We start from the raw sequence: 24,518 nt of genomic DNA on the forward strand, positions 1-24,518 counted from the left end.
TCAATGGCTTTACCTTATTCTGCCTCGTCTTCATCATGCCCTATGTGTTTCCCTCCGATCCTTTTTTCTCTGTCCTCTTCGAACACGTTCGTTCGCCGTTCGTCTTCCGTCCAGCCGCTGCCACCTTGGCTACCATCGCCAGCATCATCGTCACCACTAGCATCGCTACTACCATCACCACCTCCGACACCATCGTCCTATACATATATATCCATACGAACGAACGACGACCGGTTGTACGTTGCGCGCTGCGCTACGCGCGCACCAAACCGTAGTGGGGGACGCGGCGATCGGGGAGAAGCCGACCGGTGGGGGGTAGCGCCGATGCTACGCGACCCCAAGCTCAGTCGTCGCGCGACCCTTGTCGAGTGTGTTTGCGTGAATGTTAGTTGATATTGGAATTTTTTAACGCTCCTACGGATACGTTACCCTTATAGTGTTCTTACTGAAAACGGACTTGTACGATATCCGAGGACAGAACAGTGTCTTTATTCGCATGTTGCAAGTTTTACATTCGTTTCGCCGTACACTTTCTCCATCTTGACACATTTTTCGATTTATTTTCGTCCCGTTGCCCTCGCTTCCTCGCTCGTCCCTCGCTATTTTTGCATCGACTGACCGTCTCGCGAAAACCACAGGGGAAAGTAAAGTTTCACGAACAGAAGGACAAAGCACGTAGGTGGCGATCGAGTATCGCAGGTTGGAGCGGTTGAACGAAGATCCGCGTACCGAAGGTGGTACGCGAGAACGCGCATAATACCTGCGAGTCTCACCAGCGGAACAAAGGAGTGCCTTAGGCCGGACGGTTGCAACGTGGCGTTTTGAAATCGCGCGCAAACCTTCCTTTTTTGTCTGTCCCGCGGACGGACGGATGCTCGCGATGGAAATCACCGTGCGAGCCTCGTCGTTCTCGGCGAACCTGCTGCAACGAGCATGCCGCTGTTGAGAAATCGCCTCGAGTGAGAAACCATCAAGCACCGAAGCGTCGGGCACCCGAGACGATGGGAGGATACTTTTTTGAGCCAGTGGATCGTGAAACAATTCGCGTGGGTCTACCATCCAGGTAGTCGTGACTCGTTCGAAAACGTCGATCGCATACGAATTCGGGAAGAATCGCGACCGATGAAGCTTGTTGTTGTCTTTGTTTTACCGATTTCGACGAAGGGAGAGAGATACAGTGCGAAGAGAAGGTGCGAGAGTGAAACAACGAGTGATAGAATAGAACGAATATCGAGTTATGCGTGCAGTGGTTTGTTTGGTGATTTGACGAGCGTGATCGAGAAGATCGATACGATCATCGATGCCGCGTGCTGGCAAAACTCGCGCACCGCCGTCGTTTCTCGGTGAAAGTCGCTGCAACGCGGAACTCTGTCCTCCAGTGCGAATGGAGTCGCGCAATTTGCGCCTCTCGTTGTTCCGTTCCACTCGAACCGTTTGTGGAATTCGTTTTGCCGATAGAATGGATAGGATTCGACTGCCGAGCATCGCGGCAATTATCGTCGTTACATCGCTGCTGCTGCATCCCGGTAAGTACATTGCCCAGAAACGAAAAAACTCGTTCCTCGTTTATAGCCTGCGTCGAGACTCGTCGACCCTACTTTTCTCTCGATGAAAAAAGGAAAAAGATGGTAGATTTTTTCCTACCGAGAATCGTGTCATCGTGAATGACGAAACGGTTTTACGGCCGGCGAAGAAAACGATTGGAAAGAGAGCCCTTGCATGGCGTCGCGACTCTCGCGACGTGCCGTGTCGGTATGTCGCAGTTTGCAGCGAGTTTTGTTACGCGTCCTTTTAACAAACCCGTTCTGGGCCGCGCTCGAGGCCGAGAAGGCCTCCTTTCGCCTCCTCGACCAATGAAAACTCTGCGCGCGATTTCAATCCTATCGACAAACGTTCGAACGTTCACGTATAGATCGAAGTACGCAAATATTCTTCTAGCTGATTACAAGTTACGACCTTGTGCGGAGGTATTTTCCGAAAATCCCAAGTATTGACCCAGCCGCGTTTGTGCATTTACATACGCAATACTAGAAGCTACACAAAACAAGTTCCAAGAATTAATTTTGTAAGCGAGAACCAGTTAGCGAAGAAAAATTGTAATTGGCTAACATGGCATCGTTGTATAGATCGTACTGTAGAGCCGGCTGTAATGCCGCATCCACATTAACTAGAATTGTTGGCAAATAATTCCGCTATGTATGTAGTCATTGCGAATAGAAGTAGCACCGTGTCCACCATTACAGTTCACGAACGAAATGTAAACAGATCCTTTGATGTACTTTTTCGTTCGCTGTTCGTTGACGAGTTCGTCATTTTTTCGTTGCACGTTGTGAACGTGGCATTACGAGCCATGTTTCTTCGTATTTCACGCTGTAAAGACACAAATTCGACGAAGCTGTGTCGATAGCGTAGTCATGGTAAATTCGTTAGGTATGCAGAACGCGGCTCGCTTAGGCAGCTTCCCGTTGGAGAAATACCGAACGACGCCGCGACGACGGTATTAGGCTTCGTGACGTAGCCGAGCTGCCACAGGTGTCTCCGTGTATACGAGCGACGGGTTAACGCTACGGCTCGCCTTGCAGCTGCTTCTTCGTCGAATATAATATACGTTAGGTAACCGACGACACACCGATGGCAGCTCGTTACGATTCGTTCGACAACGCTCTTTCGATCGATTTTTCGACGATGCACCGTATATATACACTCGCTCACATTCCACGCGTGCTAGTAAAGATAGGAAAATACGTATACGTATAGTCGGTATCTCGATAAAAGAAATCGAACGTCGCGTCGGTCTGATGGCACGTGAGCAAGAAAACGGTGCTATCGAAAAGTAAACAAGCCACGGCGAGAAACGCGGGGAGAGTTCGAAGGGAAAACGTAAACTGCGATGGGTCGATGAATAGCTAAGATAGGGGATAGAGGCAACGAAGAGGGATAGAACGGCGCGGATGGATTTATAGAGAGACAAGCAGACGTAAATATAGACTGGTGCATAGATAGAGAAAAGATGGGTTGAGCAGCGAGTGGGAGCCGGACGGACCAGGTAAAGGTGAGAGAGGAAGGTTGAAAAGAGACGCACGCTGACATAACGCAGGCTAAGGTGGTTAGAAGGAAAGGGGGAACGATCCCTTGGAACGAACGAACGAACGAACGAACGAACGAAGAAACGAACGCCCAGTAGTGGTGGGGTTACAGTCGCGAAAGAGGAGAATAAGAGGAAGAAGAAAGAGAGGTCTCGCGATATCAGCGAGAAGTCAAACCGGTGACTTTACCGTTACGCGACCCAATGACGAGACAGCGACGGATCGTTTGGCCGTCGCGACGCCTATCGTTTTGCATATACGTGGACGTTATATATCGGCGACGGTTAAAATTGCAAAACGATTCCCGCGTATAGGTTGGCTCGGTGATGACGAACGGTATAAATCGTGCAAGCTCTGGCGCATAGAATATTAGACCGTTGGAGCGCGAGACGGAATTAGACGATGGGAAACGGTCGCGAGAAAATGCACACGGCGCGATGAAAAGAAAATGTGCGTCTGTCGACGAGAAATATACAACGGTGTATAGGAGCGCGAGTTCTAACGAGATGGTTGGTTTCGATGTGTTTCAGCAGCGGCACAGGGTCGCGTCGAGGAAACGCAGATGGACACGCACGAGGGGTCCACCGTACAGCTGCAGTGTCGCTTCTCCCCACCGAGGGAAAACGTAACTTGTTTCTGGTTGACGCACACCAATGACAATCACGATAACGCAGCGATAGACAGTCTCGCGTTATCGCCTCAGTACAAGGTGTTCATGAACTTAGAGGACGGTCGATACGATCTTCAGATACGAAACGTATCGTATGAAAGGGACAACGGCAAGTACGAGTGCCGTGTGAAGGCGAGCGGCACCGGGCACGACCTGCACCGCAAGTTCATCACTCTGACCGTACTTAGAGCGCCTGGGCCACCGACGATCTCGCCGAACGCGGCGTCCGCCACCGAGGGCCAAAAGCTCGAGTTGCAGTGCAACACGAACGGCGGCAGCCCCGAGCCGGAAGTCAGATGGTACCGCGGCAACGAGACCGCCGTTCTTCACTCCGGCAGAACGTTGTCGATCGAGCCGAAAAAAGAGGACGACAGAGCGATATTTCGTTGCGTGATCAGGAACCGGGCTATGCGCGACGGTGAAACGTTGAATGCCACGGTAACCCTCGACGTCAACTACTTTCCGCGGGTTACCGTGGGTCCGGAAAATCCTCTGAAAGTCGAGGTAAATGGAACCGCGAACCTCGAGTGTCGTGTCGACTCGAAACCAATCGTTGGTATGGTACGATGGTGGCGGGACGGAAGTTTCGTGGCCACCAGCTTTCAGCACACCATACGAAGAGTCACCGTCCAAGATGCCGGCAAATACACCTGCCAGGCGGACAACGGTCTTGGGAAGAGGGGCGAGAGTTCCCTCTTGTTGGACGTTCTTTATCCACCGACCGTCTCGATAGAGGGCGATCCTCTGAGGATCGCCGAGGTCGAGGACACGGTGACCGTGCACTGTAATGTGACTGCAAATCCTCCGCCGACGGTGATCGAGTGGTTGCGCGACAGCCGACCGGATTTTCGACAACTCGGTTCAATTCTTCGGCTGAGCCGCGTCACGGCCGATCACGCCGGAAATTATACCTGTCGGGCGGTGAACACGATCTATCCCTCTGGCGGCGAGAGGCGAAACTACTCAGCCACCGCTCGGTTAACAGTTCGAGTCAGGCACAAACCGGGTCCAGCCAGGGTCACTCCGGACTCTCCGGTTGCCGTCGAGGGGTCCAGAGTTATTCTCACTTGTATGGCCAGTCCAGCTGGCTATCCAGAACCCAGGTACAAATGGTGGAAGGAGGGTGAGTCTGGAACGATATCGATGCCCTCGGAGAACACCGGCCCGAGATACGAGATCGACTCGGTTCACTTGGGCAGCGAGGGAACGTACAAGTGCCATGCCACCAACGAGATCGGCAACGGAGAAGCCGCGTCCGTTAACCTGACCGTACACCAACCGCCCAAGATACTGACCAAGTTGCAACCACACGTTACCAGGAAGTGAGTATCCGGTTTCCCTGGAATTTTCTCGTTCTCGTTTCTAGAGCGTTTTGTATTCGAGGTTATCAAGAAGACGGAAAAGTTCAGATGCTATCGGGGGCCATTCGCTACGTTATATGCTGGCTGGAAATTGGGTCGGTCTACTTTAAGCCGGGATTAAGAGTTTACGGTTTAAAAGTCGCGGAAAAGTTAGGAACACCTTAGAATACTGGCGGCTATGTTAATTCACAAATAATCCAGAGACCGTTACGCGGGCGCGGGCAAGAGAATTTCGTAGATTGGGGGAAGAAACGCGAAATCGGCCAAACCCCTTTTCTCTTGGCAAAAGATTCATCTTCCATCTCGTGACGGAATCGCAATTATACGGTATACGACGAATAATAAAGAGTGGACGATCAGAAACAGAATACTTAATTACCTTCTTTGCTTCTAAAAATACACAGGAATTATCTTCCCTCGGCCATCACGCGAGATCGTTCAACCCTTCTCTCGAACATTTCCCTGTATTTTTAACGACAAAGAGGACGATTAAATGTGCGCTACGATCGCATCCAAGTACCTACAATACTTTGGTGTAACGACGGGGATGCGTACTTATTCTCAAAGTATAGAAAGACGTCGAACAAATTTTTCTGTCGTATCGCTTCGAATCTTCGCTCGTGAAATTCTCTCATTCGATTAACGTTACTCGGAAACCCAACATTTTTTAACGAAAAGTGCAAACAGGGAAATGTCGTTCACAGGGTCGGCGAGTCATCGTTTCAAGTGTCCTGCGTGGCGCAGGGCAAACCCCGGCCAAGTGTTCGATGGTTGAAGGACGATCAAGAGCTCACCGCGGATGAGAGGCTCTACAAGGTGACTACAACAGCCTCGGAGGGTCACGGGAACGTGATCACCGTGAATTCAACGCTGAGCTTCCTGGGCCATGCCCGACCGCAAACGGACGAGATCGTTGCCAGCGATCGAGGCAAATACACCTGCGTGTTCGTGAACGAGGTCAAGAAGGTCGAGTCGACGATGATGTTGAAGGTGGAACACGAGCCTATCGCTTTGCATCAACACGGCAAAGTCGCGTATAATTTGAGGGAGACGGCCGAGGTGGCGTGCAAAGTGCAAGCTTGGCCGAAACCCGAGTTCCAATGGAGTTTTGGCACCAACGCGGCCAGTTTGCAAGGGTCATCGAGCGACGGTCACTACGAGATTTCCACGAGCAGCGACAACTACGACGTGTACACATCCGTGCTCAGGATAACCAACATCCGAGAGTTGGATTACGGAGATTACAGTTGCAGAGCGGCAAACGCTCAAGGTAGCATCACTTCGACCATTCGGCTGCAACCGAAAGGCGCACCGGAGAGACCCATCAACATCACGGCGATGGACGTCGGCCCTACTCACGTAGCTTTGCTCTGGGAGCTCGGTTTCGACGGCGGATTGCCCATCACTAAATACTTCGTCTCTTACAGAAGAGTACCCGGTGGTGACGAAATCGTAGCGCCGGACTGCGCCGTTCCTAGACCACCGGCTGGTCAGTGGCTCGAACTGGACTGCCGTCGATCTAATCCGTGTAACGTGACCAGTCTAGAGCAACATCAGACGTACACGTTCAAGGTTAAAGTGTACAACACGAAGAACCACTCGGACTATTCCGACGAGGTAACAGCAACGACCGCGGTTGCCAAAATTCCGGCGCCGTTGAGAGTTAGCTACGATCCGGAGAGCGGGATGCTAGCCATCAGTGTCGGCGCCACTTGCCTATCGCTGGTGTCGTCGATTGAGAAGTTCGATGGGCCGTCTTCCTCCACGGATGAGTCGCAGTGGAGGATTCTCGACGAGTGGCCTCTCGAGGTACTCGGAAGCGCTCCTACTCAAAGGGAGGGTGTCCTGGATGACCTAGAATCTCTCAATACCGAACCTAGACTCAGAGTTAGATTGTGTCTGAAGGCGGATCGGCAAAAATGTGGCGAATACGCGGAGGCTGAAAGTGAGTAACCGCGTTTCCTTTTTTGCTGATTGTAATCGTATTGCATCATAACCCAAGGACCATACGGTACTGAACGGTTTTTCGTTTGTCACAGTTGGCCCTTCGTATATCGCACAATCTGCAACTCTTACAACACCGACGGTGATCGCCCTTGTAATCAGCGGTGTCGTGTTTGTGTTGTTCATTACGCTAGTATTCCTCTTTTGTCGGTGTCGACGAAGAAACGCCACCAAGGCGAAAGACTACGAAATGGACTCGAACGCGTAAGTATTTGAATCTGTTTGGACGATTCGAGGAGAGTTCCAGCTACACGGTGCTCGAATGGGATTTCGATGTTGTTTGCTCGTACAGGGTTCGACCGAGCCTCGTCGCCGGAAACGGACAGCAGAGCCAGGCGCCGCCGCCCTACTACGCGGAGAACAAAGCCCTCGAACACAGTTTGGATCACGCGCTGGCCATGGAGGACTCCAAGACCCCGGCGTACTCGCAACCTGGCTACGGTTACCATCAACCGAACCACAACATCAATGGTAAGAATTTGCCGAAAACATAAACGTTAGTGGCGTAGCAATTTTAAAAAACTGGAAGAAGTTTGTCGGGGTGGAGAGGACGTATCTCGGTTCAGACGCGAATGGGAAAGATACGGTATAAAGTAGAGCGGTTTAACGATGTCTACCTTCCTATGACCGTACTTCTTCCAAAACTCCAACGATTACTTGCGTAGCGACGTGCAATTGCAATTTAGCTTTTCTTTCTTGCGCGATACTTACTCGCCCTGTACGGAGTAAATAAGTCACGCGACTAAAAATTGTCACAGTGCAAAAGTAACGTCCGCTTCTTTTCTTCGAAATTCTCCGTTTCTTCTTCTTACGCTCGTATTCGAGACATAGGAACGTCTCGGCCATTAACGTCTCGGCGTTTCTCGTCGCTTCGAAAATAACCGTTACTTCAACACCGAGCCAACAATTATATGCCTCGGACATGGTAAACAAGAACTTTTTACTCTTAGTTCGCCTAATAAATGGTAATTGATGCATTCGCGTTGACGGCAGGCGTCAACATGGGCTACATGGACAACAGCTACTCGAACTCGAATAACGGGGGCTCGGTGAACTCGCAAGACTCCATCTGGCAGATGAAGTCGGCGGCCGCGAACGGCGTTGGCCAGCCGTACGACCTGGCGGGCTACGCAACCACCGAGTCGGATTACCCGACCCACCCTCATTACCTCCCACAGAGGGAGGATTACCGGGAGAGCCATAATCTAAGTCGACAGCAGTTTTGCTCGGAACCATTCGCCACCGTCGTAAAGTCTCAAAAACACGTCGGTGAGTAGTATTCTTTAGTCGAACTCTCTCTCCCGTTTCCGCCGCGATCCTTCTACCCCGTTTCACCTCCCCTATCACCGTTTCCTCGACCCTTTCCCCACCTCACGCCCCGTTTCATTCCCTTTTATCCAGCCTTAGCCGACGCTCCACGATCGACCCACCACGTCCAGCGATGAGCATTCAATTCTATCTGTCGCAAGTTCTCGAACAATTTAGTTATACGGAAAGTTCGAATCGCCTTCCGAGCGTTATTCGAATCGAAAAATGTTTCAAGGTGTTTTCGACAGTCGTGACAGGCTTAATAGTCGATCGTACAAACTTGGCGGAGTTGCCGAAGCGGTTCGCCAGTCTCGCTAGTTTTCGGATATTAGAATTCCCGCCTGTTACCGATCGCCGATTTTATTTCTCTTTCGTTACGGAATTGTCTTATACGACATGTTTATACAGTGCCACGTACCGAATATAGGTGAGCGGTTTTAAACGGTAAAACGGGTACGAAGTTTCGAAGACGCGTGCCGCGAATTCTAACACCACCGGAATCACAATTTTTTCAATGAAGATGTTCTCGAATTACCCTTAAGTAATACAACTGTTCCAACTTGGCGATTGCGAATTCGAGACCTTTGCAATTGCCAAGAGCTTTTATCGTCGTACCACGTTCGATACGAGGTTCCTAGCCATTGCTATCCACCGCATCCTCTCTTCGCATTCCTCTCTCGTTCTCCGTGCACGTACATCGCCGCCACCGCTGCGTTCTTTTGTTTTCCTACTCTCAACGGCCGTTTGCCGATTGTTTGTCTGACAGATTCACCGTACGACGTGTCCGGTCTGCCTTATCAGGAGAACTACGACGAGGACGCGAAGCCACCTCAGCAGGTCAGCCTATCGTACGACGAGAGTCTCGAGTCGGGCTACTCGACTCCGAACAGCCGAGGACGCCGGATTATTCGTGAGATAATCGTTTGAGATCTGCCTACCGGCTCGCGAGCCGGAAGCACCCGCACCACATGGCTATAGCAGGAGGCCACTCCCACCGGAGCCACGTATCACCCGGTGGACCATACGCGCGATCCTCTCCGCCATAGGATGGAGATAGTGATCGAGAACCCCGTGGAATCGCCACCACCGCCGCCTCCTCCGCCGCCCCCGTTACAGCCGCTGACCATGTCTTCGTGGAACGCCATCGTCACGGCTCCATCCACCACTACGTTTTCGTCGTCTAACGCCGTGGCCTGCACCTCGATGCCAGCTGCTACGACCGTGATGACGATAACCATCGCCGAAAATCCCACCGCAACTCCCAGCTACCCACCCCCTGTACGATTTTCTTATCGAGAAACGTACGCGGCCAATTCGCTTCCGTTCGCCGGCGATCCGTACTCCGTGCGCCGCGGTCAACCTCGAGGAAGGTCGTACGACGATCCAGACGGAGCTTCACCGACGGTTCGACGCATCGACAAGTCTGGACTGTTAGGTATCACCGAACCGGAGGCGTCGTCCACCTTAAGAACCGGCTTGAGATCGCCAAGATTTCTTTCAGGAATGAACAGCGTCGTTTCCGGGATGCTGTCGCCTCGAAGATTCGAGTGTATCGGACAACTGGATCCGGTACCAGAGATCCCGGGACAAATTAGCCGGGCAAATGTGGCGCCCGGCGCCTCTAACGCGTTCCCCGTCGCGTCCACGACCAACGTTCCTCTGATCGGTATGGCGTCGATGATCGGACACGAAAGAAGAGACGGATGTCGATTAGATTCCTGCGAAACGTTGTCCGTCGTTGATCTGGCCAGGCCAACGAAATCAGTTTCCTTCGACTCTCTCGAATCTCGTCACAGAATCGACCACACGGACGCGGGAACCACGTTACAGACTTTCGACCGTAATCTCGATGGAATCGAGTCTGCGAATCTGGACGTATCCGGCTACGCTTCGTCGTTCCAATTGCAAGAAAATTGCGAATCTAGAGGGCGAACTCTGGGACGTTTGTCGAAGTTTGCTCTAGTCAGGAACGATCACGACAACACAGCGGACAGTATCGGCAGATATTCCGAGACATGCTGCAATTTTCCTTTCACCGCTCGCACGGCGACAGCGTTCTCGGGTTTCGAGGGAACCTCGAGTCTGCCGACGACTAGAGTCACCACGACCACCGTGACCACGTCGACGGCGACGGTAGCGGTCTCCGCAATGCGGGAAACGGATGCGAATGAGAAACAGGAAGATGTCGAGGGGTCCAACAATCGCGCGCCGGAAGAGGTAAGAGCGGAAGCGGAGGGCTGCGAGCACGGGTCGACGAGGAACCTAATGAAAGACGAGGAATCTTTGGAGAGAACCGACGAATTCGCGGACAACGACGGGATCCAAACGCTACGAGTGATCATTTTGTCGGAACAATTGTGAAACCTAGAAAGCAGCTGATAATTTAGGTGGAAGAAGGAGGTCAAACTCGTTTCTCGCCGACCGATATATTGTTCGATGTGTATTATATTTAAGTAGCATGTAAGTACAAACCGCGACGAAGATGGACGATCGAGTCTTGAGAGAGAAAAGAATCTCACACGAAGGCTGACGCGATGCCATAAGAGGCCATAAACCTTTTCGAGAAGCAAAAACGAAGAAAAAATCCCGTGGAGCGTCGAGGCTCGAACGTGTCTCGCTGTTCTTAATAGAACTCGACACGTTTGAGTTGCGACGCTTTTACGCATTTTGTACTTTTATATCGTGGACGATGCCGCCGACTCGAGCGATGATCCCCGCGGTTCCCGCGATCGGGGACGATTTTTTCTGTAAATGTACCATAACTCGACTGCGCCGTGACGCGCTTATTAACTTAAGCAATAAGTCTGACGTTCGACAACGACGCGTAGGTGATACGCGCATTTTTTCAAGTCGAGAATCGTCGCGTTTTCGATGAAAAAAAAAAACGCACGCACGATCGTTTTCGCCTGGCTGGAATTTTCGAGCGTTCGTCTGTTGTAAATAACGGTAAACGTATCAGTACTTAACGAAGTGGGACACGGCCGCGGACAGGGCCCGAGGGATTCCAAAGAAATCTGAGAGCGCCTCGTTCTCCTTTCGTTCCGTGTATTCAATACGAACGAGAACGAGGGGAGAAGGACGATTAACCAACCGAAGAGAAAGTGGAATGCTCGGATGGCCCGTTACGTTCTCGTGTCTCGCGTTAGAACACCGCGGAGGGAGTACGCGGTTTCAGCCCGAACTAACGATAGCTACGCTTTTAACGTTGAAAGGATATTTCTTGGCTCGTGCATCTACCGTGCGTCCCCTTAGTTTTGTAGTATTAACGCGGCGTGTTTAGAAATCTCGCGTACGTAGCGACCTTCGTTGAAGTCCTTATTTTTGTACCGCTCTTGCGAACGCCGTCGACGTTCGCCGAAAAATCGTGTTTCAATTCGTGTTCTAGTACTCGTGTCAAATATACGCGCGCTATTAGGGAGACCGCAGAGATATAGAGATAAGGAAAGAGAGGAAAAGAGCGAGCAAAGGAAAAGGAGAGATATAAACAGGACCAGCCGGATCGTACGCGTTCGTTCCTTTCGACTTGTGATCTCATTTCTTCGCCGAGATACGAACATGATTTCTTTTTTAACGTTCGGGAGAACGGGCGAGCATTTTTATCGACCGCGGGACGGTGTCTCCTTTATTTGCTGCTAATAGAATTTCTTTTTAATTCTTGTTCTGATATTCCATATATGTATATACATATAGACCGTTTCGTTTCCGAGATTATATATCTTGGACTTTCATTTACCTTTTTAAACGCAACAATTCGCGAATGAAGGAAAAAATGCAAAATTTTTCGCCGTTCCTCGAATCTTGGACCGTCTCCGGAAGCGATGGGAAATGACCGTTCTTCCGCTTCTCAACGACAAACCGATCGATTGACCGACCGACCAAATATTGTATCGCTTCCGAAACAGAAAGCGTATCGCGATAAGACACGCGCCTGTCGCGAGGTTTTCGCGTTGTCAGATAGGTCTCTACCGTACCATAAGTCGGTTCAAGTGATTGTTGCGCGTGCGATCGCGTGGTTACGCGCACTGACAAGGCGCTCGAAGCGTTGCGATGCGCGCGCACCACGGACGCACGCGTGTCGCGTGCAAATTTGAAATTGATATATATTGATCGACACATATGCATATATATCAATTATCGTCCATTATAGTTACGATATTATTACGAATTATTATTTGTACAAATTTTATGTTGCGATATAAAATAAACGACAAAACAACAAACTTTCTGTCTCTTAAATATCCACGAGTTCCAATCAAATTATTAAACTTGCCTCGAGGCGTGTAATTAGGCTAATAGAGAACAAACGCTCTGTATGTACTCAGCTGACATCGAATATATAAACGAACATATCGATAATCCTTCGACAACACCTCGCGTCTCGCGTCTCTCATCCTAACTGCACGGACCTGCGCGTTTCGTACAGGTATGCAAAACAGTCTCGGTGTTTATGCCGGATTAGCCTGTTGTTCCTCGTTATGCGTGTAGGCTTTACAGTTATTTCTTTGCATGTATTAAGTTCCTACGAGTATGGAGACGATAATGTCATGGTGAACGACCTCCGGTCGCTCGTATCTCTCTGTATTTCCGTGGAACGTGAATTCATTCGTCTCAGGCGTAATTTTTGCGCACGGGTGGTATAGAAACGCACGAAACAAGGGGCAGATACAATCTTAACCCGTTCGATGGAAGTGTATCTTATTTGTAAAAAGAGTTCTCGCGAAAGCGACACCAGAAACGACGAAATTTTACGTGAAAAGCTCTCATCTCGTATCGAGAAGGTATCCGCTAGAGTTTCTCTTCCTAGAGAATCGATAGTTCGACGAGAGGAAGCACCGAGGCAAGTGGCATCGTCGCACGTGATGCTCGAACGTAAAACGATCCGAAAGGAAATGCGTCTATCGAAGAAATTGTGACGAGCGTCGTTCATCCTTCCAAAACGAATGGGATCCGCAGATACAACGATCGTGGTTCGACAAAGACAGCGTGGCACCGCTCGAACCATTGAATACGTAAATACTACGCGTTTTCCTCGCGATATTCATTTACGGGACGCTGTCTGCATTTGCACCGTCCCGACCTTGATCCTGGATCGATCGGATAGATTTTTCCGGTCAGGTAAAAGGAAACTCAAACATTCGACGTGACATACCTTCCCTCGTAATTAAAACGCTCTTCCATATTCATAACTTCGATATTCATTTCCTTGAAGCGACTTATCTATTTGTGTCAGCAGCAACAGCAACAACAACAGGGAACGATCGAAGGTTACTTTCGAAGTCAGATCGGTGACTTATTTCGCAACCATACATATCATACCATCGTTCACACGCATTAAACGACAGGCCGACCATCGAATCGTCGAATTCACTCGCCGGGAATAAAACCGCGAATCCCTTACCTCTTTCCCGGGTCCCTGTCAATCGAACACTACGACATTACGACAATGTTTCCCGTAGGCGAGCCTGAACTTGGCATCTTTCCCAAAAACCACTGACCGAAAGAATCTTCTCGGCAGTTGCAACGCCACAGTCGCAAGGAACAGAGTGTAACGGCACGCGTAAACGCGTGTCCGCGCTAGAAGGCACCGGCGACTGTTGCGGAAGAAGCAAAGGACTGGTGGTATCGACCGAAGTTGGGATGAAGGAGAGGATGTACGAGAGCGCAGCCGCGTCACAGCACGCCAGCCAAAATCTGCGCGACGTCGTCCGTTTCTGTATTAACACGTTCCGAGCATTCTATGCCGGAGACGTCGGGGCTGCATTCACCACCGTTGCAGCCGCAACCGCTGCATCAGACGTCAAACGAGCCACCGCCTCCTCCTGCCGTGGGCCGAACAGTCTCGCGGCAAGGGAAGCGTCGCCGCGCGATCCTGCCATGGGCAATCTGCAAAGCGAGGCTAGAAAGAAAGGAAAGAAGGGCAAAGGGGCTGCGGATGGAACTGCGAGCACGCCAGGATCCGTAGCGGATGGTCTTGACGACGCGACCGACACCGGGGATGATGGAGAAACGGGTGACTCAGAGGAAACACCTGCTAGAAAGATGGAAGTATGTCAGAGACGTGGTGTGGACAAGCGACCGTTTCACAAGAGGCAGGCTCCGAAACCACCTGGATCTACCGAGAGGAAGGTCAGTTATAGGGAACGATTTGAATGGAGTTCCAGGTTCTATCGTGTTTTATTACGAAATGGTATGTCGGCTTTCTGTGTTCTTCGATGAGAAAAGGGGATGATGGTATACAAAACTCCGCCCCTGCTAAACGGTCGAATAATTGATTCCTGAAGTTTGGACTGATTGGAATTGCTACGGGTCGATTGGAAGTTTATGGTAATCTACCGGGTGTGTGTGCGTGTGAAGTTGGTTGAAAGTCACACACTGGTACGTTCAGATGTTTTCGGAAGTCGAGGCTAACTGAAATGCTGGCGCCGCATGTCAAGCAATTTAAGTACGATATACGTGATTCTACGATGTACGAAAGAATGTGATTTCTTGTGTAAAAGTTAATCGAACAAATTTGCCCATTTTTCTATACGATTCCAACCACCTGCTTCCACCATTTCGAAAAAATTCACTGTTTCTTTGCACATATCCTCCTAATGAAAGGAAAAATATATATATATATCTAATCGGACAAAATCAAACGGCACAGGATTCAAAATCGATTCTTCAAGTACCTTAATATCGAAATAACTTGGAATTTCTTGATTCTTTATTTCAAATAGGTCAGCCCAGTTGTAGCAGAGCTTTCGGGGAAGAAGTCACAGGTACGAGAAAAACACGATAAAGAAGATGGATTTCAAAGAGCGATAGAACGAGTCGGGCTAACAGAAACGAAGACCAAAGAAAATTCATCGGAAGCGCCATTGTTGCCAGCAACAAATCAGATTCAAAAGCAAGACCCTACGCTTCTGGTCACAGACTCATGGCGGTTGGCCAATCAGTGCATGGTTGTGACTGAGATTTCGATGCCACCTAGCCAAGAGTCTTCGAGCGACAGTGTGTTTACCGATCCCGAAGAATTAGCCGGCGCCACGAATGGCGCCAAAGAGGAAGCAGCCTCGACGTCATTGGCACTTGTTTTGAAGAGTCACGAGGTCGGACCGTCTTCCATGTCCCCGCTTTTCGGTGAGCGGAACTCGTATCTTCTCTTATTGGTAACCTCAATACGAGATTTAAAAATGAGTTACAGGACGTTTCAAAGTATATGGCCCGATCGTTAAAAATGGCATTTCGATGTCGGTTTAACAAATTTTTTTTGTATCAGCTTGTCGTAAACGATAAAATGTAGTTTTAATTACGTAATTACGATAGCTTACTTGCTCGGAGAAATGATACCGCGTACTCTCAAACGATCCGTAACTTCATTTTAATTTCTCAATCAGGAAACGAGGCAAACGAGAAACTTGTTTACTCGCGAAGCGCCGGTAACGATGTACAACCGAGAGTAATAGGTATTCCGCTTCGATAAAGCTTCGATAAGAAACGAGATAAAGTTTATCAGGGAGGCGTGATTTCGCCACGTGTCGCACTCGTGTTTCGCGATGTAGCCCGTTTCAACATCGAGCGATGATCACGTTCCCATTTTGAAAGTGAAATTCGTCGAGACGTCGTAAAAAAATTCATCGTTAGCCATTCAATATGACGTGGGCAGCTATCGAGGTGGCGTTTCTTCCGAATAGTTGCTGGCTTCGAGATCGTTTTTACGGAAAGGAGCATGTTTCGAGTAAAGGCGAACTGTATAGATATATGATTGGCAATTATCTCGACGCTGTCAGAGGTTAACAAGGCGGCCAACATTTACTTATCGCGCGACATTTTCCAAATTACGGAAAACGAGCACAGACGACGACGGCAAGGCGAACGCTGTGGATCGCTGTTGAGTTTTCGTGGAAATCCAGTTACGATGTGAGCCTAAAGTCGGAAAAGTTCAGAGTCACGTGCAGATAAGAGCAGCCGCCAATGCCGGACGAAGGCTGGAACGTCGTCGAGGCCAAAAACGAAGTTGTCATTAAACCGTACTCGATCAGTGAAAGTTGCACAGGTTCGATGTTTGTCTCGTTTCCTCGAGTTTTGCTTGATTTTGAAACGAATGATCGGGTGAGACTGCATGGTAGAAAACGTGCAATCGACGGGAAGAAGTAGGGAAGAATTTAAAAATATTTTAATCTTTCAGAACGACGAATCGTTGGAACGTTAATCTCGGCGCTGCCGGATCAATTAAAGTCGATACTTACGGAAGCCGAAGTCAAACAATTTGCGGCTGGAATATATTCCAGACTTGTATCGGATGGTATTATCGGATCAATTACGCTTGATGGTGTCACGCGGAATAAGGAGCTTACAGTAAGACGTCTGTTCGTTCTAGTGGATGTCAAAGATCATGTACTTAAAAACAAAATAAACAAACGTGCCACTTGTTTCAGGAAGATCAGTCCCAATGCAAAGATACGCAATCTATATCTGCCAGTTTAACTTCCCAAGGAGCTTCCGCGAAAGACCAACAAGATTCCGAGAAGGAGTCGCTGAAACGGGAACTCGAAAAACTTCGAGAACTAGCGAAACATGCAAACAAAACTACTCAAGGTAAATCCACGCAGACATCTCCTACGACAACTTTCCCGGAAGCAATTTCCGAAGATTTATCCAAAGGGAAATCTTCTGGAACGCTCGGTTCATCGTTGGAGAAGACTATCGTTCAGGATGCGACTTCTCAAGAGCAATCTTCGAGTGCCACTTGCACGACATCAGTCGCAAGTGGTTCGAAGGACGCGAAGGCTTCCGGAAACGACACGACACCGGGCCGTGTTACTCGATTATCGTTGACCCTAACTTCCCCACTGCCACAAGCTTCTTCCCCGCCTGCATACTCGAGTGCACCTCCTCCTCCGCCCCCACCACCTCCTCCACCCCCATCGCCCTTCTTAGACTATCGTTCTCAGAACAGTTCAGCCTCCGTTTCTCAACCATCTTTCTCCATCCCACCCCCACCTCCGCTACCTGCCTCCACCACCCTGACGCAATCGTTTACGTCTCAACGAAGCATTACTTCATTACCAACAGTTCCACCGCCTCCACCGCCTCCACCGCCTCCTCCCTTACCGCAGCCGACCTTACAACCGATGACAGGTGAGATACAAGCAGCACCACCTGCACCTCCTCCGCCTCCACCACCTCCATCCCCTACACCCTCGATCTTAAGACAGGCGTGTTCCATACCAGCTCCACCGCCTCCGCCACCGCCTCCGCCACCGCCTCAGACACCTCTATTTAACTCGATACCTCCACCGCCTCCACCGCCTCCACCGCCTCCACCTCCGCCACCACCTTTATCCTCTGCGTCAACTATCAGTCGATTAGACTCAGGACCACCGATTCCTCCTCCTCCGCCCCCACCGTTTCCCCCAGCGCCCTCGATCGGTACGGTGTCCGGAGGACCGCCGCCACCGCCTCCTCCTCCCACGCCTATGATGGGCGTGCCGCCACCTCCGCCACCACCTTCGATCGGAGGCATTCCCGGTGGACCACCGTCTATGCTACGACCGCCGCCTATGGGTATACCCGGAGGTCCTCCTCCGCCTCCGCCTCCGCCAGGAATTCAAGGACCATCGCAAGGACCTTGCCCTTTACCCGCACCTCCGGTTGGAGGTTGGTACCCAGTCAGCAGAGCGTGTGAGTAACAGGACAGGACTTGTCTACGAGACACGCTGCCGATTTCGCGATTATCAGAACGATCTTCCTCGTTTAGGCATGAGAAAAGAGCCGCTCTGTCCCGAGGTTCCTATGAAACCGCTCTACTGGACCAGGATTTTGGTACCAACGGAGGTTGTAATACCAACGGGGCGTGGTTCCGTCGACGCTTCAGAATCGGCCTTTCAGGTACTTGGTTATAACACGAGCAGAAGAGGAAGAAGAGTTGTTAAGTCAAGGTTATTAATTGTATTCATTCACTCGATAGATTCCTCTGTGGGCGGAACTAGAGGAAGAGAAAAATCTGGATATGAAAGAGTTCGCCGGCCTGTTCTCTCGTCAGGTGACCGCCAGAAAACCGGTCAAAAAAGCGGACGAGGCTTCGAAACCATCTAAGATACAACCAGCAAAGATTCTCGACTCGAAACGATCCAAGACCGTGGGCATTTTGGAGAAGAGCTTGCACGTAGACTTCTGCGAGGTTGAGAACGCGGTTTACAACTTGGATACTAGTGTGGTTAACCTTGAGGCGTTGCAGCAGATATACGAAATCGTAGGTATTCGAAAATTATAAAACGTATAGTTTAAGATTTTTCTTTATATAATATAAACGTTGTGTGATTTAATCGCTCTTAGAGGCCAACGCAGAAGGAATTGGACGAGATAAAAGCTTTCGAGGAGAGTAATACGGACATTCCTCTGGATCGACCAGAGGTTTTTCTCAAAAAATTGTCCAGTATAAATCACTTCTCCGAGAGAATTGCGTGTCTAATGTTTCAAGCGGAATTTCAAGACGCGATCTCGTTCGTTGCATCGAAGTTAACAAATTTACGAAGCACGTGCGATTTTTTACGGAATTCTACTTCTCTGAAAAAAGTGATGGCGTTAATTCTCACGCTCGGCAATTACATGAATGGCGGAAACAGGACGCGAGGGCAAGCCGACGGTTTTGGTCTGGAAATTCTAGGGAAGTTGAGGGACGTGAAGTCAAATGTACCTGGTATTACGTTACTCCACTATGTTGTTAGAGCGAGACTAGCTCAAGAGAAGGATCACAACTTCGAAGAACCTTTGCCCTTACCGGTTCCGGAACCGGCAGACATGGAGGCGGCATCGAACATTAATTTTGAGAATGTCTCGGCCGAGTTAGAAAGATTAAAGAAGGAACTTCAAGGTGAAAATCTATAAACGTTCATCTTTTTTTTTTAAATTCTACGCTGAAATTGTAATTTTTCTATCTTTGTACTCTTTTTTTCTTTTTTGTATTGCAGTATGTACCGAAAAATGTGAAATCGTCGTTGAAGCGGATCCCGAATCGTCAGGACCGTTCAAAGAAAAGATGGATGCGTTTTTCCGCGTGGCAAGAGCAGAATTGGCAAACGAGCAGGAAGCTTTGCTCGACGCGAAGAGCAAATTCAAGGCTGTGATGCAATTCTACCAGTACACTCCTAAAGGCGCGAAGAACCTAGACGCGGCCGATCCGAGCGCGTTCTTCGTCCTCTGGCTCGGTTTCTGTCAGGACTTCAAGGTACATCATCCGTCATATTTTATTCCCTCGAATTTCTTTATACTTGTATAACGGATTTCGTAGGATATCTGGAAAAAGGAGCAACAACGAATAAGAAAGGAACGAATGGAAGAGATGAGAAAGAAATACGGAAGTAAAGCAAAGGTGGAAAAATTGAAACTAAGCGCCACGGGATTGAAAGCACGGATTCAAAAGCTCTCACGAAAATAAATAAATAAATTCGATATCACGAATACATCGATAGATGCGTTATAACGAGTCGAACGAATACGACTATTCTCGTCTTCGAGCGAGGATAGTGTCTGGTTGTCACGAATAAAGATAGTTTATGGGATCGATCGATCGATCGTCCGTTCCGTTCGGTCCGTCCCACTCTTTACGGCACTAATTTCGTCGAAACTAAAACGAAATAATAATTATTGTTGTAGATATATTTGTTGGCATGAATTTGTTATATTGTATATAGACTGGTTAAGTTTGCGTCTAATTTATAAATACGATTGTTCCGCGAATGAAGAAATCGAAGTAATTCTAATAAACGATACTTTTTACATGAGTCTTCGATTTTTTTCTTCTGTTTAACTCGATTCTCGACGAAAGGATATGGGGGGAAATTTTTCATGTTGATTTTCTCAGTTTCATCAGTTTTTTTTTTTTGGTGTCAAATGCGTGTGCGTTTGCGTATATTTTTTCCACTGTAATTAGTAGCGACGATACAGAACCTTCAAGTAAAGCGAAAACAGAGATTAACATTTAAGAATAGTTAATAGATTAATCGCATCATCGTACGAATCGTGCTATCTCGCGCGTTAATTATCGCATTCTAAAACGTAAAAAAATGGGGAAGAAAACGAGGGGAAAAACGCTCGGAAATGCCTTTCGCAAAATAGATACATCGTTTGTAAAGCCCGATAGGTATAAAACGGGCATTTGCCGTTTATCTTTTCTTTTTTCCTCTTTCATCTTGGACGAAGCGGCTACGATTTCGATATTAAACGCGTTCTCTGTTCGCCTGGCCGACATTTCTAAGGGCCCGTCCGGTTCATCCGTGCGTCGGTTCACTTCGGTAGGCAGGTACGATTCGCGCAGAAGCGGTTTACGGCGATAGACCTAAGGCAATCGTTGCGTGTAGCGTAATTTGTGTCTTTTATTTTTTAGGAAATTGTCTTATTCGCGGAGTGGTTCCCGGTGCGACACCGACCCGGAGAATCGAGCAATATGTACATATACAGCGCGCCTACTATTTTCCTGTTGATATCCTTTCGGTTTCGTGTTGCTCTTTCCGTAGGGCCCTTTCTCCATCAGTAAACGAGAGACAGAGAGAAAACGATTGTAAAAGAAATAAAAACACGACGATCGAAAGAAAACGAAACAACGAAAAAGATCGACCGAATCGATCAAGTCAGCGACGCGGGACCTGGCGTACATCGCATCGTCGAATTCTGTGATTCTTGAATACGCATACATTGCGGCAACGGTTTTTACTTTTCGAAACATGAAACGTTAATCATCAGTGTTACTCGACCGGTAAAAACCTAGTCCTATGGATAACGTAAAATTACATTTACATTAATAATGATCGTTATCGCTATTCGCAGTAAAGAAAATTTATTACGAAAGAGTTAATTGGTACGCTCGGTCGCGGAACTTATGTCTAACTCGTACGTATCGTCCTCCTTACGTACAACCGACGTCCACTTCCGCAATAATTTTGTTTCTTTTTGGATCGCTTTGTAACCGCGTCCATTCTATCATCTCCTCATGTTTCTATGCATTTCGTTTCTCTTTCTTCTTTTTTACAAAATATTTCAATAATATTAAGCTCTTTCACTCGATTCGGACGTCCCCAAGAAGAATATTGGCGTTAATTATCCGAAGCAGCGAAAGCTAGCAACGACACGAGCAACTCTCTCGGGTAACGGCCTTGCGCATTCGAATCTATTCTTACTATATATTAGAATATCCTAAGCGTCGACGTGTTCTCGTTTCGATCGCCGACGATCGCAGCTTTTCAGAAATGTTTGGCCTTTCAGTGACTACGATGATATCTGCTGACTATAATCGGAATGGCGCCCGTTGGTCGATCGGCGTTGGTTTGCCTTTTCGTTTAGTGGCCGGTGTGGTCGATACGGACGTATCCGATGCTCCAGAAGGTTTCCTGGATAGCTTCAAAGAAGGCGGCAGTGGCGTGCTCGATCCACTGGACGGTGTCCTTGTTCTATAGAAAAATCAGTAGTTTGTGTTATACTAGATTCTCACAGTTTACGGATTGAACACGATCGATTCGTTGATCGAAATCGATCGATCACGCGAACAAAAAATACGCAGATTGGTCGATCGGCTGCGTATTAAATATAAATGCGTGTAAATATTGCCGCTATGTCCGTCTGGGTTCTTTAAGGACGGTCCGCGTGATCATAATGATATAAGCGACAAACTAGATTACGTGTAAACCGAATCAGACCGAAACGATGATTACCTAGCTCGCTTAACGGCCGACGAGGTGTTAGTTGCTGAATTTGTACACATCGAGCTGCTCCTATAGTGTTAGAAAACAAACACGATACCATATTATTAAGTAGATCTTAAGCGGTGCTGCAGGATGAAATACGGCCGTTAATAGGGCGAAGCTGCAAATCAAACGTCGTGATAATTGTGCGAACACCGAAGGCAAACGTATAAAACATACACGTTTGCGATCGGTGTTAAGTAATTTTCACCTGAGCAGCGCGATCGTTCATCGTCAAATACAGATCCTTTCGTTGAACGATTGCGTTCGTCGAGAAGCATTTACTTACTTTGCTATCGTAAACTCGCTTCCTATGGAAACGATACTACAATATGTGAAAGCATTAAAAAAAGTACCAAATCAAAAAAGATATTTCAATGCGCATGCAAATGACATCCAGTGCAGAAAGAAAAAAGAAATCAGAAAAGACGTGACGGTGTTAATAAGAGGAGGAAAGAGTTCAGCCATACCCGGTAGAATCGGTAGAAACCGTCGAGTAGTTGCTTTGCGTAGAATGAGTGGAAATATTGCTGGTCGTCGATTGTGGGGATTTTATATCCGTGCCCACATATACGGGGATCCTCGAACGGCTAAACCATCACCATTCAATTAATCAGTTAATCAACTATCGTACGCGGTATACCTATCGCGCTCCCCTTTTAGCTTTTTCGACTGATTTAATCGTTTCCTTCTTCCCTTTGACAAGCCGCGAAAAAAAGCACGAGTAATTAAACCGAGATAACAGATAATCCAACAGAAAATAAAAATGAATGGAAAGAAAACACCTCCATCACCACTGCGAGCATTGCCTACGCGATAGAGATATGAACTTAGAAGAGTGGTTACATGATACGAGGCACCGTGATTTAGACAGTCCACCTTAATAGCGCTATGTATGTAGTATATAACATGTGACAAATGAAGCTAAAGCCAATCGCCAATTTTGACCTCGATTCCATAATTGTTAATTTAGTTTACCTGATCGGTGTGCCGACACCAGTCAGGGTTGGAATGCTCGAAGCTCTATGGATCGTGCCAAACCTAAAAAAATGTTATTAACTAAATTTACGTTAATCGTCGTTAACTGACACGTGAGTACCGAATGGTTAATAGGCATGGCTCTAAAACCGTGGTCTCTGCTTTCTCTAATTCTAAATTATTCGCAGATTTCGTTCGGTGTCGGAAAACGAATAATAAAAAAAGAAAAGGAGAAACAGATGAAAAAAGGGAAACGAAACAAAAAAGGAAAAACAAAACGGTAAAAAATGAACAAAATGCCGGGAGAACGAACACCGTATCTTGCACACGACACGTCGATCAATATCATTCCAAGATTATAGGAATACGAGATGCGAAATAGGTCACGATACATACGACCGTCGTTAATGTCTCTACCACGAGAATTGACGATGCGACAAAATCATCTAGATTCGACAAGATGCGAGGTTAGTTGATCGCAGATAAATTTCTGTATCTTTTTTTCAGATGAACACACGGGAAAACGGAAGATGTCGGTACAAACCTAGCTGGAACACCACTGGCAGGACTAACCAGGCCGGTGGGCGTTCGAGGTCGTGAACTCGAACCGTTCACCGATAAGCGCTTTCCTGACACACTATTGTGTCTGCTAGAAGTAGGAGTATTCCCTGTCGTGCTGACTGCCGTTCTGCGTGGAATGCGGCTCACATTTGTCGAATCATCTGAAATTAATAGAAACACAAAGAAAGTACATATTCCAAATATTAAAACGAATAAAAGCTTGTTGATCTTTCATAAGTACCTACCAGTACTATCTAACGATTGTGTGGAACCATAGCGACTCGGTGGTTTGCTTCCTTGCCTGGATGCGGGCCTACTTCCGGGTCTACTGGTTGGTCTGGACGTTGGTCTCGAAGCTGGCCTACTGGATGGTCGACTACCGCCTGCAGTTATCGAACGATGAATATAAAATTACCCCAAAAAATTGACTAAAAAATGATTTAAAATCTAGGATAAAAACATTTGATAGAATTGTTTACCCGGTGTCATAGAGCTTCTGTAGGGTGTACTTGTTTTCCTGGCGGAGCCAAGCTTGAAGGAGCTCTCGTTGTCGCTTAGGCTGTCCGGCGTTCCGGCGCTCAACGAAGAGCGCGATGCTCGCGACTGTCCCATGGGAACGCTGCGAGCGCTGCGTTCCCTCACCTACGCGATAGAAAGCTCATCTTGATTAAGCGAACACGGACGGGAAACCAAACGGAAAAATGCGTTCTACCAGAGGAGGCGAGTACACGGTAGAAATAGAGAGGCAAACAAACAGATAGACAAATAGCGAGAATTGTTTGAACCGGTCGACGCGCGAGTGGGACGCGCCGATACTGTTAGTTGAAGC

General features: G+C 48.3%; 4 protein-coding genes across 31 annotated transcripts in view; 2 read left to right on the top strand and 2 right to left on the bottom strand.

The window, feature by feature from the left end:
• ed (hemicentin protein echinoid) overlaps positions 1-9,356 on the top strand; it is a 32,104-nt gene extending 22,748 nt beyond the window's left edge. Inside the window, exons 1-7 of one of the 2 annotated variants that reach the window (XM_033348178.2) lie at positions 166-1,526; positions 3,617-5,078; positions 5,822-7,062; positions 7,157-7,325; positions 7,414-7,592; positions 8,115-8,390; positions 9,196-9,356. In XM_033348178.2, coding sequence (XP_033204069.1) covers positions 1,301-1,526; positions 3,617-5,078; positions 5,822-7,062; positions 7,157-7,325; positions 7,414-7,592; positions 8,115-8,390; positions 9,196-9,356 — 3,714 coding nt within the window. In that variant the 5' untranslated portion in view covers positions 166-1,300. Of the gene's footprint in view, positions 1-165; positions 1,527-3,616; positions 5,079-5,821; positions 7,063-7,156; positions 7,326-7,413; positions 7,593-8,114; positions 8,391-9,195 lie in introns of those variants that run through there. The other variant, XM_033348179.2, reaches the window with a different exon arrangement.
• Positions 1-13,940, bottom strand: part of LOC117164818 (uncharacterized) — a 74,598-nt gene extending 60,658 nt beyond the window's left edge. The window contains exon 1 of one of the 2 annotated variants that reach the window (XM_076621009.1): positions 13,828-13,940. The gene's annotated coding sequence lies outside the window, so the exon portion shown is untranslated. Of the gene's footprint in view, positions 1-13; positions 105-13,827 lie in introns of those variants that run through there. The other variant, XM_076621011.1, reaches the window with a different exon arrangement.
• A 63-nt stretch (positions 13,941-14,003) lies between these two features.
• Positions 14,004-20,892, top strand: LOC117164808 (uncharacterized). 3 transcript variants are annotated; one of them, XM_076621000.1, is made up of 9 exons: positions 14,004-14,555; positions 15,149-15,551; positions 16,600-16,769; positions 16,850-18,071; positions 18,172-18,302; positions 18,382-18,666; positions 18,750-19,287; positions 19,385-19,641; positions 19,705-20,892. In XM_076621000.1, exons 1-9 carry the CDS (start codon positions 14,067-14,069, stop codon positions 19,849-19,851), a joined length of 3,642 nt encoding a protein of 1,213 aa, XP_076477115.1. In that variant the 5' UTR covers positions 14,004-14,066; the 3' UTR covers positions 19,852-20,892. The 3 variants fall into 3 exon arrangements, with proteins under 3 accessions (XP_076477115.1, XP_033204072.2, XP_076477116.1); XM_033348181.2 differs by having other exon boundaries at positions 14,036-14,555; positions 16,850-18,095; XM_076621001.1 differs by lacking the exons at positions 14,004-14,555; positions 15,149-15,551 and adding an exon at positions 15,947-16,467 and having other exon boundaries at positions 16,850-18,095.
• The window catches only part of shot (dystonin-like protein short stop), a 51,186-nt gene continuing 45,361 nt past the window's right edge, over positions 18,694-24,518 (bottom strand). For 14 of the 24 annotated variants that reach the window (XM_033348166.2, XM_033348167.2, XM_076620981.1 and 11 more), the window contains 7 exons: positions 24,169-24,331; positions 23,935-24,072; positions 23,673-23,850; positions 23,129-23,191; positions 22,621-22,740; positions 22,121-22,180; positions 18,694-21,859 (listed from right to left, as the gene is read on the bottom strand). In XM_033348166.2, coding sequence (XP_033204057.1) covers positions 21,697-21,859; positions 22,121-22,180; positions 22,621-22,740; positions 23,129-23,191; positions 23,673-23,850; positions 23,935-24,072; positions 24,169-24,331 — 885 coding nt within the window. In that variant the 3' untranslated portion in view covers positions 18,694-21,696. Of the gene's footprint in view, positions 21,860-22,120; positions 22,181-22,620; positions 22,741-23,128; positions 23,192-23,672; positions 23,851-23,934; positions 24,073-24,168; positions 24,332-24,518 lie in introns of those variants that run through there. The other 10 variants (XM_076620992.1, XM_076620997.1, XM_076620998.1 and 7 more) reach the window with 7 other exon arrangements.

The sequence above is a fragment of the Bombus vancouverensis genome, chromosome 8, assembly GCF_051014615.1.
Source record: "Bombus vancouverensis nearcticus chromosome 8, iyBomVanc1_principal, whole genome shotgun sequence".
NCBI lineage: Eukaryota > Metazoa > Arthropoda > Insecta > Hymenoptera > Apidae > Bombus > Bombus vancouverensis.

Coding starts and splice junctions, on each gene's coding strand:
- LOC117164808 (XM_033348181.2), top strand. CDS start 14,067: ATGAAGGAGAGGATGTACGAGAGCGCAGCCGCGTCACAGCACGCCAGC. Junction 15,552..16,599: donor TTCCATGTCCCCGCTTTTCG/GTGAGCGGAACT, acceptor TTAATCTTTCAG/AACGACGAATCGTTGGAACG. Junction 18,096..18,171: donor GTACCCAGTCAGCAGAGCGT/GTGAGTAACAGG, acceptor TTCCTCGTTTAG/GCATGAGAAAAGAGCCGCTC.